We start from the raw sequence: 18,795 nt of genomic DNA, 5'->3' as shown, positions 1-18,795 counted from the left end.
GGATCTACAAAAATATGCTATACAGCAGAAGGATTTTCAGAATTTTGGACTGGGATTTATTTTGAAATGTTTATACTTGTGCATGTGTGTGTCCGTTTTGAGTTCAACAGAGCGTAATGTGACCATACCATTCAGAAGAAAGCCCTAAAGTTGCTGCTCTGTGTTGTTAGGGGCAGTGGCACAAGGCAGTGAGAATACGCTTCCTGATTAACAGGGCTCATAAAATACACTGTGGATGGCCAGATTTCAAGATTGTATAATTAAAAGAAAATGTCTAAATTAAAAACTGATATTAGCAATTAGTGTTTAAGTGTACATTTTAGATGAGGACACTTGAAAAGACATACATTGGTGGCTTTTATGGTTTCAATTCCAACTAAATTATGGTACAAATACAATCTGCCACAAAATTCCGGCTTGAAAAATGTAAAAGAAATCCTGCTTGAATCGTTTCAATGTACAAAAGATTCCAGTTCCAATGTTGTTTTGCGCTGGGCCATGGTTCTGCTGAATTGTGCAAAGTGACACGGTTCTCAGCATGTTCGACTAGCTAAGAATCCTACTGGTCTTTAGGTTAATATTACAAACTTAAGCTGCCTTCAGCAACCGGGACAGAAATAGATTCATAACTCATCCCAATGAAATTTGATAGGAAAGATGCCTCTTAAAGAAACAGTACCTGTAAAATAAGTATAAAACTGTACTGTACAGCAGGCAGAGATGCTGCTCTCTGATTGGTCAATCATATTTTCCACTAATTCATATAAATTTCACACCGCCTCCCACAAAATCATCTACTCACCGGAGCTAATGAGAATAAATTACTTTAGTTCAATGATGTTGAAGCTGAGCAAAGCAGCGTGGCTATCAAATAGACATACATATCATTCAATAAGATTTGACATTACTGCTGTTCATATACTCGCCAAAGATGTGCTTGAACCACAGTAAGTAATGTCCATAACAGGTCACAAAACATAAGGCATCCCAAATTGAAATGGTCCTTCATCCACACTGGAAATGACCCGGAGCAAAAAAGCCGAGACTAACTCCTCCCTCAACACAAACATCTGCCCCGTCCTCTTTCAATAACATTACTGCAATCATATTTTTAGCAACTGTTCTTAATAATTAATCCAATATTCTCCTGGCAAATAAATACACATGACATCAATAGTTATTATTACTTTTTGTAAAATAATAAACACAGCACTATTCACCTGACCATTTTTTTTAAAAACAGGACACACCAATGAAAATCATTATGAAGAGTGTAAGTGCCTAATTAGTGTTTTAGAAAGTAACAATGATAAATATAAAATCACAAAGGTGCCATTGTGCAATGTTAACTATTCATTCTTAATTGTCTTTTGCTTTTGTGTAGTAGGCTTTTCCCTAGCTATGTACGTATGTACCTCCCATAACTGCAAACAAAAAATCTCAATGGCAAGTTTTTTTGTTTATATTTTAGACTTTAATTTAAGGATTAAACTATTATCGGATTCTAGCATATCAATGACACCCTGCTTTGATAAATGTGAACCAATCTCTGAAGTTCTGAAGTTACATTCATTTTGGGTCTTACGAAGTTCATCAGCCTTGGTTTCCAAAATGCCTTGTTTAAAATGGTAGTTCTGTGCCATCTTACCTCTAACAAACACGTAAGCGCTGTGGGTTTCATAGTCTGATTTGGTGACCACGCGCATGGTGTAGAGGCCCTCATCCTCCTTATTGAGGTGGGTAAGGGTCAGTGTCGCACGGTCCCCACTCCATTGCATCTGTACCCATTTGGAAGGCTGCAGAAGAACGCCTGGTAACAAAATGACATGTGTTTGCATAAATAAGCGCCAGCTGGTATGTTTCTATAATAACCCCCTGCCACCGCTGGCAATACAAAATAACAGCTTTGTGAAAATGTCAGTAACGATGAACTACATCCACCGCATGTATAATTTGAAAGTGTAAGTGTGGCATAAAGATGGACAGGTTCCATCGTATCCCCACAGATTTTCCATTATGTGTAGTAAAGAATGTTGAAACCAAGATTTATCACAATAAGATAAACAGTTCTTTAGAACTTCGACATGTGATGAGCATACATACAAAAGTCTCCACAAGTTCTACAAAGAACTCTGCTATGTGCTGCGGCTCTCATAACAGGAAAGCAGGAAATGTGAAAATTATATTAAAGCTAATAAAGTATAGAAAAATAAAGCAAGTACCCTTTAAAATGAGTTTAATAAATCTACTTATGTTAAAAAAGAATGGGGGATCTAACTGTTACATCAGTATAGATAAACACAGTACATTTATGGTGCTAACATTTTTCCACTTACCATCTCTGTACCACTGGATCTCCGGCTGTATGCGTTTTATATTGGGGTAGACAATCACTGTGCAGCCCAAGCTCATAGTCTCCCCCTCTCTACCAAATGACACAGCAAATTTCTCGACAATGTGGATATTAAACTTTGTGCCATAATCAGTGGTTGAAAGACCATCTGAAAAAATGAGGTTATTTTAGAAAAAGGTAAGACGAGATGACAAAGACATGACATTTTGTAAGTTTTAGTATAACTGAACATGTACATGTAATTCAGACTGGAGACATCCGTGTGATGGAAGATCAAACAAATACCGTCTTGCATCAAAACATTCTACTTAGTGCAATGATACCATCTGCTCGTAGGCTGATTGGCAGGCAGTTTATCTTCTAACACGACAATGACCCAAAGCATATGGCTAAGTAAACTCTGGAATTCCGAAGACAACAAAGATAAAAGTTCTGGAATGGCCTTCACAATCACCTGATCTCAATCCAATAGAAATGCTTTTGACTGATCTGAAAAGCTGTAGCCAAGCATTGTGTATCCATCCAATCTGTTTGAGCTGAAGGGAATACGCAAGACAGAATGGGTCCAGATTTCCCCAACCTGATATAACATGCTCGTTAAGAATTATCATAACTGTCTGACGGGCTTATATACAGCAAAAGACATATTTTGACTTTTGTTATATTAAATATTGGTTTACCAAACTTGTCCTAATCTGTCACCTTGAATTATAGTATAATCAGTGTAGGGTGCCAATACATTTGTCTGACTCTGATGTATATCTCTGTATACCTGGATGTAGAACTGGAATTTTTTTGTAATATCTTCTAATATTCTAAATTCTTACAAAGTCGTTGTAAATACCCTTTGTAATGCAATGCACTTTTAATTCATAGGGCGGTTCTTATGATGCGCCACAAATATAGCATAGCCCCTTAATTACCAGAAAATGACACTCAGTGGAGCAGTAGTTTCTTGTAAATTAAAAAATGTCAGGGTCAAGTGGATTTTTTTCATTAATTATAGCACTAGGATCATATCATACTACTCCTTTTGTAATGTAAATATAGCCATTGTTGAGGTGAGAATCAGGTCATTAAACATTTACTTTCACTGAAGTACAGTTTCTTGTTGCAATTTGCCTTTGCTTCAGTTTTCAGCTGGGGGTCCATATGCAAAATCATTTTAAGAAGAGGGGTCCAGAAAACAAAAAAAGAATGCAGGGAACCTCTGTACTTGTAGAGTTAAACACACATTTCATGGAGTGCATTACTTACATGATAAAGGCACTGAAACAGTGTCAAGAGAAGAATAATCAATCTCCGCTTTGTATCCTATAAAAGGGAAAAACATTTATGTTTTAGATATACTATGCAAAGCAATAGCAACAAAATATAAAATAGCACATTGCAGAAGTTACAGGGGATGAATAGGCAGAAACATTATTCAGTAAATGACTGGTCATAATTAATTAATGTTTGTAAAGGTTAGCATGTACATGCCTAACATGAGTCATAAATATATGCCCTATTTTCTCCTATTTTACTGGTGTTCTCCTAATCCAGAGTTTCTAGCATTTCCCTACTAGGAAATGACACTGAGCTGCTTCCACACATACTGAGCTCTGCTCAAGAACTGATTGTTAAAACCACTGTTTCACTATTTCAGTAGGGGTACTGCAGTTAAACATGGAGATATCACTGTATTGCAAATAGTATTTACCTTCACAGTGTATGATCTCACATTATTTCAAATGTTTCAATAGCACATATTCTAACATATATATTTTTGTATTTTGACATACCAATGGTACTAAAGTGTTGACTATTAGTACCGTATTTGTACCACGGTGCTGCTAATCATCCATTACTGTGGTTCAGTCATTCAGCAGTTTGCCAATTCCTATCAAAACGGAACTGTTTGTAGCAGGAAAACAAAGCCCACACATACACAGATACTCAAGTTTGCCACAGGAATGTCTATACGTAAACTGAATATCTTGCAAACCTACTCTTCACCACAATTGAGAAGATGGTAGAGAGTTCCCCTTTGACGTTCATGGCAGAAGCACGATACTGCGCTGTGTCTTCAAAGTCGCATCTGAAACAAGAAAGCATTAGGACTTTATGTTTTGAGACATTAAACAGATGCTGGAAACACTTTAATTTAATACAGATGTTCAAAGCTTCCGTGCAAACAGTCACAACAAGTTGGCAAAGTTTTAATACCACGAATAACTGGCAGACCAATGTACAGATGTACTACTCAGATGTACTATGATGTATATATATATATAGATATATATAATATATATATAGATATATATATATATATATATATATATACACACACACACACACACACACACACACACACACACTCAAATGTACAATGATCTACTCTTGAGACAGGCTAGCTGACTATACAGTGCCTATAAAAAGTCTACACCCCCTTTCAAAATGTTCACCTTTTGTTGCCTTATAGCCTGGAATTAAAATGCATTATTGTTTTTCATGTATCTATACATCCTACCCCACAACTTCAAAAAAAAATATTCTAGAAATTTGTAGAAAATTAATTAAAAATAAAAACTGAAATAGCTTGGTTGGATAAGTGTCCACCCCCCTTGTAATAGCAATTCTAAATTAGCTCAGGCGTAACCAATCGCCTTCAAAATCACTCCACCTGTGTTAAATTGTAGTGAGTCACATGATTTCAGGATAAATTCTGCAGTTCTTGTAGTTTCCCTCTGCTGGGTAGTGCATTTCAAAGCAAAGACTTAAGCCATGAGCACCAAATACTTTCAAAAGCACTCTGGGACAAAGTTGTTGAAAGGCAGGAGATGGGTATAAAAAAATATTAAAGGCCTTGAATATCCCTTTAGCACGATCAAGACAATTATTAAGAAGTGGAAGGTGTAGGGCACCACAAGACCCTGCCTAGATCAGGCCGTCCCTCCAAACTGGATGACCGAGTAAGAAGGATACTGATCAGAGAGGCTACCAAGAGGCCAATGGCAACTTTACAAGAGCTGCCGGCTTTTATGGCCAAGACTGGTCAAAGTGTGCATGTGACAACAATATCCCAAGCACTCCACAAATCTGGCCTGTATAGTAGGGTGGTAAGAAGGAAGCCATTACTCAAGAAAGCCCACTTTGAATCCCATTTGAAGGATGCAAAAAAACATTGTATTCTGTAGCCATGTAGCAAAAAGTTTTGTGGTCTGACGAAACTAAAACGGAACTTTTTGGCCTAAATGCAAAGCGTTATGTTTTACGCAAACCCAACACAGCGCATCACCCAAAGAACACCTTCCCTACTGTGAAGCATGGTGGTGGCAGCATCGTGTTACAGGGATGTTTCTCATTGGCAGGGACTGGGACACTTGTCAGGATAGAAGCTAAAATGAATGGAGCAAAGTACAGAGAAGTCCTTGAGGAAAACCTGCTGCCCTCTGCAAGAAATCTGAAACTGGGACGGAAGTTCACCTTTCAGCATGACAACGACCCAAAGCACACAGCCAAAGCTACACTGGAGTGGCTAAGGAACAAAAAGGTAAATGTCCTTGAATGGCCCACTCAGAGCCCCGACCTAAATCCAACCGAAAATGTGTGGCATGACTTGAAGATTGCTGTACATCAACACTCCCCAAGGAACTTGACAGAGCTTGAACAGTTTTGTAAAGAAGAGTGGTCAAATATTACCAAATCTAAGTGTGCAAAAGTTGGTAGAGACCTATCCCAACAAACTCACAGCTGTAATTGCTGCCAGAGGTGCTTCCACCAAGTATTAACTCAGGGGGGGTGGAGACTTATCCAATTATGATCTTTCAGTTTTGTATTTTTAATATATAATTATTTTCTCAATAAAAACCTTTTTTTTCCCCTTAACAGTGTGGAGTATGGTTTGTAGATAAATGGAAAAAATCCTCATTTAAATGCATGAAACTCTGAGGCACTGACACAACAAGATGTGAAAAAGTTCAAGGGGGTGTAGACTTTACATAGGCACTATAGGTCAATTCCCACAGGGACTTACTGTGCAATGCTTTTAATCCCTCTGATGCATGGAATGAGAGACAAAAAAATGAAATTGCAAACAAGCATTTCTACAGTAGATACAGTACATGGCCACTGAATAATACATTTATTTCTGAGGGGATGTATGTAGGCTACTATCCATTTTCATACCACCTGCATGAAACATTGCATCAGATTCGCCATACTTTATATATGTATACTCCTTTTTCAATTATTCTTATTATTATTATTATTATATTATTATTATTATTATTATTATTATTATTATTATTATTTATTATTATTGTGCCATGGATTTTAATAGATATGTTATTAAATAGCCTACACCTGAACGGCACTATTAGCTTCAATTAAAAGGTTTCCATGCAGAGGTAAAAACATTGAAAAGTGAAGCTGAACTGCTTTCTCATTGGCCGGAAAGAAACCGCATTTGCACCATTATCTTCAGCTATGGAAAAGTAGTGAATAAGTCAAACCTTTGCTCATTCCAGTCAGCAGTGTACCGAGATCCAAATCCTTGAGGCAAGTGTCAAGTGGCCTTATACCATACCCAATATCATTGGCTAGTTTATTGTGCAGCTAAATTTTGTATGGAAGCCTTTGTTTAAACTTGAAAAACAGCTGGTGGGCAACTTTCTCAGTATATTCAGTTAAAGACACAAATCATCCTTTATCAGCAACAACAACTCATTAATTAATGTTTGTAACATTTGTATAGTTTATGTTGTAATATAAACTATACATTTTTTGTTCAGAATAAACAGACTGCCACACAAGACAACAATCTAAATTTACTAGGCTTTTGCATGAATCATTAAACTAAGCGGTGAACTACAGTGCCATATCTATACCTAATTTGGTCTCAATACATGCACCCACAATAGGTGGTAATCTATTGAAGTTGTTTGGGAGCAAAGCCCTCGCAGAACAATATCCTGGGACATGTGATGTTTAAAAGGAAATTGCATCAATACACAAAAAGCAGAATGCAGCACTAGATAGTAATTGCATTGCACAAATGAGATAGATGTAATTATGCAAAGATTTTTTTTTTTTTGCAGAATGAATAACAAACCACTATCTTAAGCAAAGAAAACACTGCATATGCATTAATAAAACAAGAGTGAAAAAGCCTTTGTACTTGTAGATCTCCAGTGAATGCACGCTGTACCGGCTCTCTATTTTATACTTGTCAGGGTACGCATCAACTTCAATAGGGACGTTGTTTTTGTACCTGAGAGAGAGAGACAAAAAGGAAAGGGACAGAGGAGATGAGAAATAATTGACAGAACAGTTGTACAGATCATTTCAAAGATTTCAAAAGACAAGAATAAAGAGTTGGAAGATAGAAGCATAGGTGAAGGTTTAAAGAGCTGGGGGAAAGCTCTGAGGGACATAAAGACATGATTAAATCAAAAGAATACACAGTTAATATAAGAGTAAGTAGCTTCAAAATACATTTGCATTTTTTTTTTCTTTTATAGCCCGCTTACCCTTTGTGATGTTTGCAGTTATTTTAAGTGGTAATTATTGCACTTTTAAATTTGTGTTATAGTTCAGAAGATTTAGTTATTCAATATTTCTTGCCAGCCACGGATTTGCTAATTACTCTGACTGAATCATCGATCGATCTTCTATACTGGGAGATGTAGTCATTTGTCAAGTTTAATCAGAGATTAAATCTTGTCCAGGACTACAATCCCAAAATGACGTGTAGAAATGATGTGTTTCTATGGAGACGAGAAAAGTGAAAAAAATCAGGAAGCGAAATCAGAAGGATTTTATGTCAGATCAAAATATGAATGGTTTTAGCTGGTTTGATACAACAGGTTCTGTATTAAATCACTCTGTCAGATTTTTAACGATTGGTGGTCAATACATATGTAGAAAAGGGCAAATAAAGGAAAGCTTTGTTTTGTGTTGTAAAATTGCCACGTTTTGTATCATTTTAAACAGCACCTAACAACTTAAAACACGTCCAATGGAATAACTGGGAAAATGTGAGTATCTGCACACCCTTAATAGTCAGCAAAATGCAATCTTGGCTGTTCCCTAGATGTTACTGCTACTTACTCAGATCAACACACGTTAACACCTAAAGACTATAGAAGCTATAAAGATGCAAAAATAACCACCCAGAAAGATTGCAAACACAGTTCATATACACTGTTTATACAGAAGGTTTGGAGTTTATACACTCTCAAGCCCTTATAAAAACTTCCCATCCACATGACCACATGACCAGTTGAGTGCCCAATGCAAAAAAGAAAATGTTGTAGTTTTTCTTTTACAGACAGGTGTTAAGAGAGATACTTCTGCGACACATTTGTTATTTCTGGCAAGCCACATTCCAATCAGGCAGAGTCAGATGGTAAAGTTAGACAGCAAGTTCCCTAATGACAAGGTCAGCTGTGAACTCCTTCTCCAGTCCAGTATCCCTGTCAGACTATTAGGATTTAAATAACACCTCCATTAGAATGGAAATGTATAAGGGGCGCAGGCATACACAAAAGCTTTGGAATACCTTTCTGGCTATATTTACTCTTTACTTAGGTTGCAATGACAATAGCCTAGAACTTTCTACAAATGTTAAATTATACTGGCCCAAAATTAGATTTTAACCATAATTTGTTAACTGTTAATGTTACAAAACGAACAACAAATAATGTGGCACACTTTTGAGCACTTTTAAATAACCTTTCTGAATTACTTATGATCACTTTTGTAACATTACCAATTTATTGTCTTTTCCCCAAGCAAATCAATATTTTCAGTATAGGAAGCATCACCAATTATACAGTTCACTTCAGCGGTTAGTTCAAAACAGGGTTTGTGGCCTGTGCGCTCACCAAGTTACGCGGGGCTCAGGCCAGCCAGAGACAGTGCAGTGCAGTTTGATGTTCTGTTTCTCCCAGACAGTTTGGGACCGGGGCTTAATGACAAACTCAGGAGCATGCAATAGACTGTCCTTATTCAGCTTCCTGTGAAATTCCATGGTCTCGTGGATCTGAAAAGTAAATCAACACAACAGGGTTTATAGGACTCACCTCAAGAGTGGCAGATTGTAATGCCATTCAAGTCAATGTTTTAACAGAAATAACTGCACTTAATCAGCTTACTTGCTCTTTTATAATTGTTAATTGTCATTAGAGAATTTTTTATTATTATTATTATGTATTTTTTTTATTTTTTGTTAATGATGATTTCAGTAGTGACAGTATTAAGATCCCACTGTTTAAATCAATTTGCGTTTCAGGTAATACCTGATAATATTAGATTAGGTTTCATTAGGTGGAAGTTACTGGGACTCATTAAAACTTTATTGGATTCTATAATGGTGGCCATAACAATATTACGGAATGCTAAAATTTTTTGTTTTTTTCTGTTTTACAAAAGATGTTAGAAATATTAGACAGTTATTCTAAATAATAACATGTTATAGTAATATGCTGTTATAAAACATAACTACATTATATTAAAAAGCTACTGGTTTAGCTGGGTTAATTAACTTTTACTAGAAATAAAAGCTGGGAAGTTTTGGAAGCATCAGCCATTTTCTACCTAGACAGTTTTCATTTTAATGGTGCTGGCAGAGAAAAATTGTCTCTTTGCTAGTCAGTTTATTACAGTCCTGATGTTACAGTAAGACTATATGGTCTTGTATTGAAAATAACTGTACCTTACTCTAGCCTAGACTTAAATTATACTATTTAATGTAACAGGCAGTGTCTTGTGATATACTGCCAGTATGAACTTTGACCCATGTACAATAGGTTCATGTGTTTAAGACACTCGTTTGGGAAGTGCACGATTCCAGCACAGCACAAAATTCCATGTTGTTACACTACACCAGGAATAGAGAGCTCTGGCCTAGGTAGACCGGGGCTTTGTTACAGCCATGTCATGAATTGTTTAATTCAATTAAACCTCACACCAGGTCCTAGCAGCTAATTATCTCATTCCACCCTTGCACTGCACAGATGTGCTCAGTCACAAGAAATTGATGTGCCTTTAGGGCTCAACCCCCTTACCTTCTTGTTTAAGTTGATGTGCTCGGCTGACTCTCGCATTGCAACCTTTCTAGACTTCTTCTCAAACATCTTTTCCCCCACAGTGTCCACCGTGGATTTGCTGATAGCCATGACACCTTCACCGGTAGTGAAAAGGTTCCTTCTAGCCAGGTATCCTGCCGTCTCCTTGATCCTCTCCTCTTCTGTATCTGTTATTCCACTAACATATTCTCGACTGAACAGAAAAATGCAATGTCATTCAGGTAATTGGAATTGACATGTGAAAATAGGTAATCAAAAGCTTCTCCCTGGAGGCAAGGATTTTACGCAGTCAGGAGATCAAAGCCTATGTGGTTATGTGTGCAAAGTCAGACCCAATGCCCATACTGAGAATGACAGAGATTGTCAAGGATTTAGTGGTTTGTTGAGATGCATACCATGAGGATTAGAGGCAGAATTTCTGTGGCAAAAGAACTAGTTTAAAAAACTGTAGTGCCAAAACAGAGCCCTATTTTGTTTCAGTTATAAACAGCTAGTTTCTACAGAGGAAAATAAGTGCTCATCAGATAGGCATAATGTAATCATGGACCTGTATTATTTAGGGTGATGTTTTCCCAAATACTTATTGGAACAACATGTTTTTCCCTTCATGTATTTTAAAAATATTTCAACATTTGGGTCGATATTAATAAAACATTTCTGTGCCAATATATGTAAGACAACCTTGTATATTTACTGACAGACTTACTGACCCTTGGTTTCTTCTTCAGAAATTAGCTAAACTATTAGATCAAAATCAGATTTATTGCACCTGGCCAGCTGATCTCTGTTATTGACTCTAACATGCACAGATTGTGTTCTAACATGGGATTGTGTTTATTTATGTTTAACATTAACCAATTTGCATTCTGTTTAAATAGCAAGAATATTACTAACATTCATAACCCATCAACACCTTCAGAATCATGAAAATACAGACCAATATAAGTGTGAGGGTGTGACAGAGAACGAATGAATCCTAGTCAGAAATCTACTCCCTGATCTGTGAGGGCGCTGTATAACAGGAACAGTGTGCCTTGTACTGGATGGTCTGGCAGTTCATTCCAGGAAGGGGGTGGAGTCACAATGCCCGAAATCATACCCTAATGCGGTACGCAATGTGTCAGTCATGGATTGGAGGAGATGTTATCGAACTAGCTATCGCAGGGGGAGTGAATATCTGGGGCTGTGATGCTGTAATCTATTCCTTTGTTATGGTTATTGCAAGGGACGAGAAAGGAATTGACCATTACATATCGTGAGTGTTAAGTGTTTTATTTGTTTGTTGCTAACTGTCTGCGTTTTGTCATTGTTAGACGGCTAACATGAACCTGGAAGCTGTCGCTACGAGCCAGCACTTGCATCACCACTACACCTGCGCATTGCAAACCACTTGACAGACATATTCCTGCATTTTTACTTTCTTTCTGATATCTCTTAATGACTTCAGATCACGAAGGGCCTAAAAATGATCAGAATCGGAAAGCAGTTACCTAGATATAACTCGCCACTATATCCTTGTCTTCTGGTATATGCATCTCCAGGGGGATGATAATCATTTAAAATATATCAAGGCCCAGTATTGTAGTGAAGAAAAAAAAAAACAATAAAGGACCTTGCCTGAAACAAATCAGAATATGGCAAAGAAAGGCTATAAAAAGCATATGTTTTATTAAGGTCATAAACACTTAAAACTGGCAGATCTAGGTTGTGTTTATATGGATTTTATGGATGAATGCACAGTATAGTGGCACAGTACACATGTTCTCCTTAACCATGGAATTAAGTGATAAGCCCCTTAAAAGTTAAAGCCTGTACACCATTAATTATGATTACCGTAATTATGATGTCCTTGATATATTGGCCTCTAGGTCCATTTCAGAGCAACTCTAAATGTTCAGATACTCCACGCCACAGATTACATACCGGCCTCTGAACACTGGCACCACATATCCAATGATCTCATGATCCAGAGCAGCGTAGGTCGGTTTTGGTCTCTTGGGTAGTGGGCTCAGTTTGGAGGAGCTCTCCACCAGCACCTCGTCTGAATAGAGGGCAGTTCTAGATCTGCAATGAAAACAACATGGCCAATGGTTAACTGCTGGCAGCACTTCACCTTCCTTCAATCCACTGGTCTGAATTTCTTTTCTAGAACTATTGTAGAGACAAACTACAATAAAGAATTTACAAAAATGCCACAAGACAAAAACTCATCTCTTTACAAAATCAAACTCTGGCTTTGTAATTCGTAATTTTCACTGCAGAAAACTGAGCCTGTCAACCACAAGTTTCACCAATGTAAGATTGCTGAAGGATTTCAATACGTTGCCATTGTTATAATTTCGTTTGTTATGGTTATTATAAAAACAGGTTCACCGCATGCAGGTTAAAAACATTGTGTTTCTAAAATCCATTCTGCTTTATACACAAGTGTTTGAGATTGTTTTGATATTTGTATCAACGAGATCTAGGACAAATTTGAACTTTATGTTTCGGTCAAAATAAATGTCCCTCTCGGGGAAAACAGCAGGAGGCAGTAACATTTCACAAGCCACAGCTGTAGTGGTCATGCTGTTTTTTAACCATCAGTTGAGTTTGAGAAAAGAGGCAACAGCTTATCAGTATGTCCCAAACGTCATTATAATCTTCATTTCGATCCTATATTGATCTTAAAAATACAATCAATGTTTTTCATGTCTTTACAGTGTATATAAACATTCACAGACAAAAGCATTTGGGCAGTTAAAAATTTGAAAAACCACAAAGAAAGTGATTTCCATAATTTCTAATTGTTCTACTGAAAGATATAAATTAAAGTCGAGTTTCAGTTTTGTAATAAAACAACTAATTATTACATAACATGCATAAAACTGTATATAAGAAGAAACAAAACTTCTGTCCCAATCTACTTCTTGCTTTTACCCGCCTTCGATGCAAGAGGATCCCAATAATAAAGCCATGGCCTGTCAATCACTATTTTTAGTTTTTGTTTCTTTTTGAAGTTTTAGTTTATGTTGACTGCCACCTCTTAATTTCTGTGATAAAGTCACAGCCAATAATCATTAAACGCAGGTCACTGCGCAGCGTATCAGTATCCAAATTATTATCTTAACTGACATCCTGTAATAAGACTACAATTTACACCACCCTACAAGTGAAACCTTCCTTGCTTAACAGGAAGCTGGCCAAAATTACACAAAATAATCTCGTACAATTCCTGTGATTGGTTTCTAGTGGGGGCCTTTCAGAAAGCTAATATACAAGTATCTGAGTTCTTGGAGTTCAAATATACTCTACTGTATAATATTCAGACAAGACATGTGTAAATTAACAGATACCCAATCTTTGGAACCAAATCTTCCGCCATTTAACTGTGTAGTTATATTCTTCATGTAAAAATAGAAAAACAAAATAAACAAAATTCAAACCAAGGGGTGAAATAAATAGTGTTGAATTACGTGTATATCCTGCCAACTCTGAAATTCTTAAACCTTATAAATCTATTTAATGCACTTCTGTATGTAAATAACATGAAGGGTCCTGTGTTACTGAATTAAACAGCACTGGTTTTTCGATTCAGTGTTTGTGAGCATTTAATAGCGTAGTAATTATAGCAATAATTAAAAAAAAAAAAGAAAATTAAAAGAAAATATGAATTTTGCCAACTTTAAATGTGAATTTTACAAACTTTCAAATGATTTTTATTTATTTTTTTAATGTTTTTAGTTTACCTCTGACACTGGTGATGGGCCAGAAAGTGCTACATCGCCAGAATGTGGTACGCTTACTAAAATGTGACCCCTGTAAGGTCGGAAAATGGTATGTTGTCAAAAAGTGGTATGTTTGTATTTCAAGTCTTTTAATGCATGTGCCAGTTCTTTTTTTTCACGTTTCAATATATATACTGATAGCGGTATAGCCCACAGTACAATGCGAAGCAAGAAAATATTGATGTATGCTTGCTTTAAATATATACATTTCAGAACCATTGGTTGTGTTCAGAAGTTGCTACAGGCCATAACATTGTGTTAAAACAATATGTAGATTTGTGGAATTAACATTATTACATTTTTTTTACACGTGATTGTGTTCCCTCATTTAAACAGATGGATAGAATATATAATAAACCTCGTATTAACTGAGGTGTATATTGATTCTGCCTGTGTGTACTGTATACCAAGGACTCAACACTGGATATGTTACGTTGGCTATAGCTAGATAATAAAGTTTGGAGATAAAACAGTGTTTGTAGTATACCTATTCACTCTATATAGGAATGTCACCACGTAAATGTAAGCAATGTTAATATGTACAGTTGACTCTTGGTCTAATGGTATAAGAGTGTCATTTAGTGCGATGAATTGCCATTTGTTTTTCATCAGGGAAGTTTAGTGGGTATATGTCCTGACTCCCCTCAGATGAGATTGTCATAAAGGTGACTGAGGGGAGTCATCAAAATTTAACACCAAATCAAATTACCCCACCCCCCTCTTGATCTTTTCAGGATCGTTCACTTTATGAAGCCTAATCAACATGTTGACCCCCTGTTGAACTTCATGTATCATACATGGGAGGGGTCACTCGCAAAAAAAAAACCCCACTTATTATCATATAATAGACGTATCCCCCAACTATGGGTAAATATCAGGACTTTCTTCCTATGCATCGGGACGTGGGACATTTGCTCAGAAATTGGGACTATCCCAGCCATATAGGGACTGTTGGCATGTATGTTAAAGTCACATACATTTCTGAATTGTGAAAAAATTATATTAAAAAGAACTCGTGAACTTATTTAGTCTGGAAAACCTCAATTAACAAAGCAGAGCCCCAATCATGGGTAATTTTGTGTTTAAGAACGATTGTTATTATAATAAGAATCACTGAGAGTTCTGTTCTCGCCACATTGTACACGTTTCCAGTACAAAAATGGATCAGTTTGTGGTGCGTGAAATAAAAAGAGTGTTTGTGCAGGTGCATCATCAAGTAAAAAACAAAAAAACTTCAAAAATATGAAAAAAATGTTGCTTAAAATTTGGATTTACCTTTGTTGGAACTGCAGATGAGCCTCCTCCTCGTCCGTGGCGATTTACTGGCTAGCTTGCAAACTGCGACGCTATTTGGAGACAAGCTATCCTGTGGCCCATTTCATCAATGTTGACTTAGATGCTTGTGTTTCATGAAGCACATCACAGTCGCTTGGGACTGCTCTGTCTGCAATCTACGAGGGTTTTTAAAGAAGCGAGATTGGCTAGAAAGTGTGATAGCAAACATGGCCACCGTAACCAGAAAGAGCAACTTTTCGAAGGACGAGACAGAAGTTTTAATTCCTATGGTAAGACAAAACAAATCAACCTTATTTGGAAAACTTACCATTAACTTAACAAACGAAGACAAGAAAAAAATATGTCAGTCGGTCATAAGCAGGATAAATGCTGTTGGAGAACATCAGAGAACTGTTGGAGATATGAGGAAGAAATGGACAGACCTTGTCAAAAACTGAAGGAGGCGAAACGAAGAAGGGAGGCAAGAAAGACAGGAGGTGGAGGGCAGACAAAATAAATAATTGAAGAAGAAAAAATGGTTCTGGAGGTTACAGGAGGTGGCTGTTGAAGGTGTTCAGAGGGACTGGATGTAAACAGCCAAAGTACAGAAGATACAACATATTCAGCTACTGGAGCAGACTAGCAAGAGTAAGCAAATATGCTGCTATTGTACTATAAGCACAAACATGAAAATATAATAAACTCTGTTGTAATGGGCAAAATAGTAAGTAAAAAGTATTTAAATGTATTATATGACAGTTCAGGAAATATGGAAAAACAAGTGAAGATATATTTAATAGAACATAATAATAAAGCAAATATGATATATAATATAGAACTAATTTTAACGTAGCCACATTTTTTAAATGATATTTTCATGAACCCGGTTATGGGGGATATTTTATGCCAAAATGAAAAATAAATAAATAAATGAATACATAAATAAATATAGAAATAAAAAAACACATATTATATATAAACATGTATGTATTTATATATTCATGTATGTATTTGTTTATTTATCTATTTTTCATTTTGGCATAACAGCTACATTGTCCCTTTCATCCTCTAAAATCGCAAAAATCTCTAGCAGCACATTGGGCTCCGTCACCATTGTCACAGCACCAACATCAGGCATTTTAGACGGAGCCTGTTTGAAATAGGTTCTCATCTCCATTAGCACTCTGTGAAACAGGCGGAACCGTTTTAGATGGCAAATACTTTATCTGACCACATCAATCCATTAGATTTTTGCGCAGGGGTATGTTAATTAGGTACCCACTTCATTTGCATAACGTTCCTCATACTGTCAGAATTGAGGTTTTGCGACTGTTCTCGTCCTTCCTGGCCATTTTTGATTTTTGCTCGGAACACAAAAAACAGTCGGAAAGTTAAAACCTTGTCACAAAAGCCCTTCCCGTCGGTTGGAAAAGCTTTGATATTCAGGGCCAGTGAGTCGCCGATTTTCAGAACTCGCCATTGAAAGATCAAATGTTGAACTACATCAAGACGAGCCAATTCTATGTCATACAACTTAACGAGACAACTGATAACGCTGGAGCTGCACAACCTAGTTAGTTGTTGTTGGCTTACTGAATGCTTGGCCATTGTGCAGTGGATACTTACAACATGGATTATAAGGATTATCATAGTCTGAAAAAGGCTGTGCTACTTTAGTGTTTATTTTTAAAAGATGGCCTGGTATGATGCACATTTTCCCAGAACAAAATTCTTGAGTTAGGTAACACTTGTGTCGCTGCTAGTTTAGCATGTGTTGTGAATAAACCATGCCAGTTCAATCATAAATCCTCCAGAAATAGGACCGGTGTCCTGAAATAAGTCCTTGTCATTCAGCGGACACCCACAATTGACGTAGCAGGTAACAAAACCCCCTGTTACAGTTCTGAATAACAACTAATTTGGGGGGGGGGGGGGGTGTATTGGTTTGCCTGTATTTGGTTTGCCTTGGAGACTCCTCTTTAGTTTGTGCTATTTACAAAATGGAAATCATTCTTAAAACAATGTTCTCACTGTCCCTGTGGAACTGAGTGGCAGAAATGCATTTTAATGGATTTCATTTTTGCCCCTGATGTCCTCCAAACCGAAAAAATAAAAAAAATAAAAAACAAAAAAACAAAAAAAACAAACAAAAAAAAACATTCCTACCATGCCACTGCCTGGCCTCGAGCACCAAACACCACTGCACTACAGCCCACTGAGTTCAAAGATTCCTCCCTTACCCTTTGCTGCGGGATGTAGTGCTGCTTTTTTCATCCAGGTGGTACTGGCTGAGCGCAGACTGCACCTCCGTGCTGCGGTACCCGCGATCATAGTGCTTGTGGTGTTTCTGGTAGAAAGGTAAGGACATCCTGAGCGGCTCCAGTCAATGATCTTTATTTAGTTTGACTCTTCTGTTGCAGTAGTGACTTTCGTGGAAAGCACTATTCAAACATTAGGAGAGAGAAACATTATCAATATACTATGTTATAAACACAAGTCTTATTTTATTTACTCTCAAATAGTATTGATTTGCACAGAAACATCTTCTATCATCAGAAACCCTTTTCAGAAGTATATAAATAATCATGTTGTCATGAAGCAGGATTTTATTTTCTGCTCAATGGTCATGTGCAAAAAATATCAAGATGCTGATATTGATACAGTCTTACTGATTATGTTCTAGTGTAAGAGTAAAATGTTAATATAAAAACATTTTAAAACAAATTAGAGGTTAATCCCAAAAGCCATGCATTAGCAAAATGCCTAGTCAACATTTTGGATTGTCATTAAACATTGATCAGTTAAAATTCTGTCACAACTTTGTAACAGACAAAAACTACAGACGATAGAAAAGAAAAATAATAGCAGCACTTACCAAAGCTAAAATATAAACAAATGATGGAAAAGTGAGAAATAAAAACCCCAGAGACTAGCAATGAATCCAAGCAAAGTGGTGGATAGGAACAGGCTGTGGACTGGACTCCCAGGGTCCAGAACAAAAATAATTCTTGCAGTCAGTGGAATGTCGGAGCCACAGTCCGGACCTTTTATGGCCAGGAAGTGTTGATAAATATAGATGCAGGGTAGCAGAAGGCTATCTTGGCTCAGCCACTTTAATGAACAGAGCAAGCTCAACCATTGCACACAAAGTTGTATGAAATTTCAAGACAAAGGCATTGGTTGATTGTGTTTTGGCTTTTTGTGATGGGGTGTAATTCAGCACTGAAGTACCATTACAATCCACACAATCTCCACACTACACTTCTATTTAAATTCTATTCTATTCTATTCAAACTTCCAGCTACTTAATTATTCTTCGCAAGTCAAT

The 18,795-nt window shown here is 36.8% G+C and overlaps 1 protein-coding gene across 4 annotated transcripts in view; it reads right to left on the bottom strand.

Annotated features, from left to right (window-relative positions):
• Positions 1-18,476, bottom strand: part of LOC121314488 (myomesin-2-like) — a 51,426-nt gene extending 32,950 nt beyond the window's left edge. For all 4 annotated transcript variants that reach the window (XM_041247836.1, XM_041247837.1, XM_041247838.1 and 1 more), the window contains exons 1-10: positions 18,343-18,476; positions 17,708-17,908; positions 12,349-12,489; positions 10,405-10,618; positions 9,223-9,380; positions 7,515-7,607; positions 4,345-4,433; positions 3,611-3,667; positions 2,337-2,501; positions 1,649-1,810 (exon numbers count right to left, since the gene is read on the bottom strand). In XM_041247836.1, the coding sequence (XP_041103770.1) occupies positions 1,649-1,810; positions 2,337-2,501; positions 3,611-3,667; positions 4,345-4,433; positions 7,515-7,607; positions 9,223-9,380; positions 10,405-10,618; positions 12,349-12,489; positions 17,708-17,835 (1,207 nt within the window). In that variant the 5' untranslated portion in view covers positions 17,836-17,908; positions 18,343-18,476. The remainder of the gene's footprint in view (positions 1-1,648; positions 1,811-2,336; positions 2,502-3,610; positions 3,668-4,344; positions 4,434-7,514; positions 7,608-9,222; positions 9,381-10,404; positions 10,619-12,348; positions 12,490-17,707; positions 17,909-18,342) is intronic.
• Between the last annotated feature and the right edge of the window lie 319 nt (positions 18,477-18,795).

The sequence above is a fragment of the Polyodon spathula genome, chromosome 4 (assembly GCF_017654505.1).
Source record: "Polyodon spathula isolate WHYD16114869_AA chromosome 4, ASM1765450v1, whole genome shotgun sequence".
NCBI lineage: Eukaryota > Metazoa > Chordata > Actinopteri > Acipenseriformes > Polyodontidae > Polyodon > Polyodon spathula.
The sequence above is the reverse complement of the archived record's forward strand: the minus strand, read 5'-3'. Positions and strand labels throughout refer to the sequence as shown.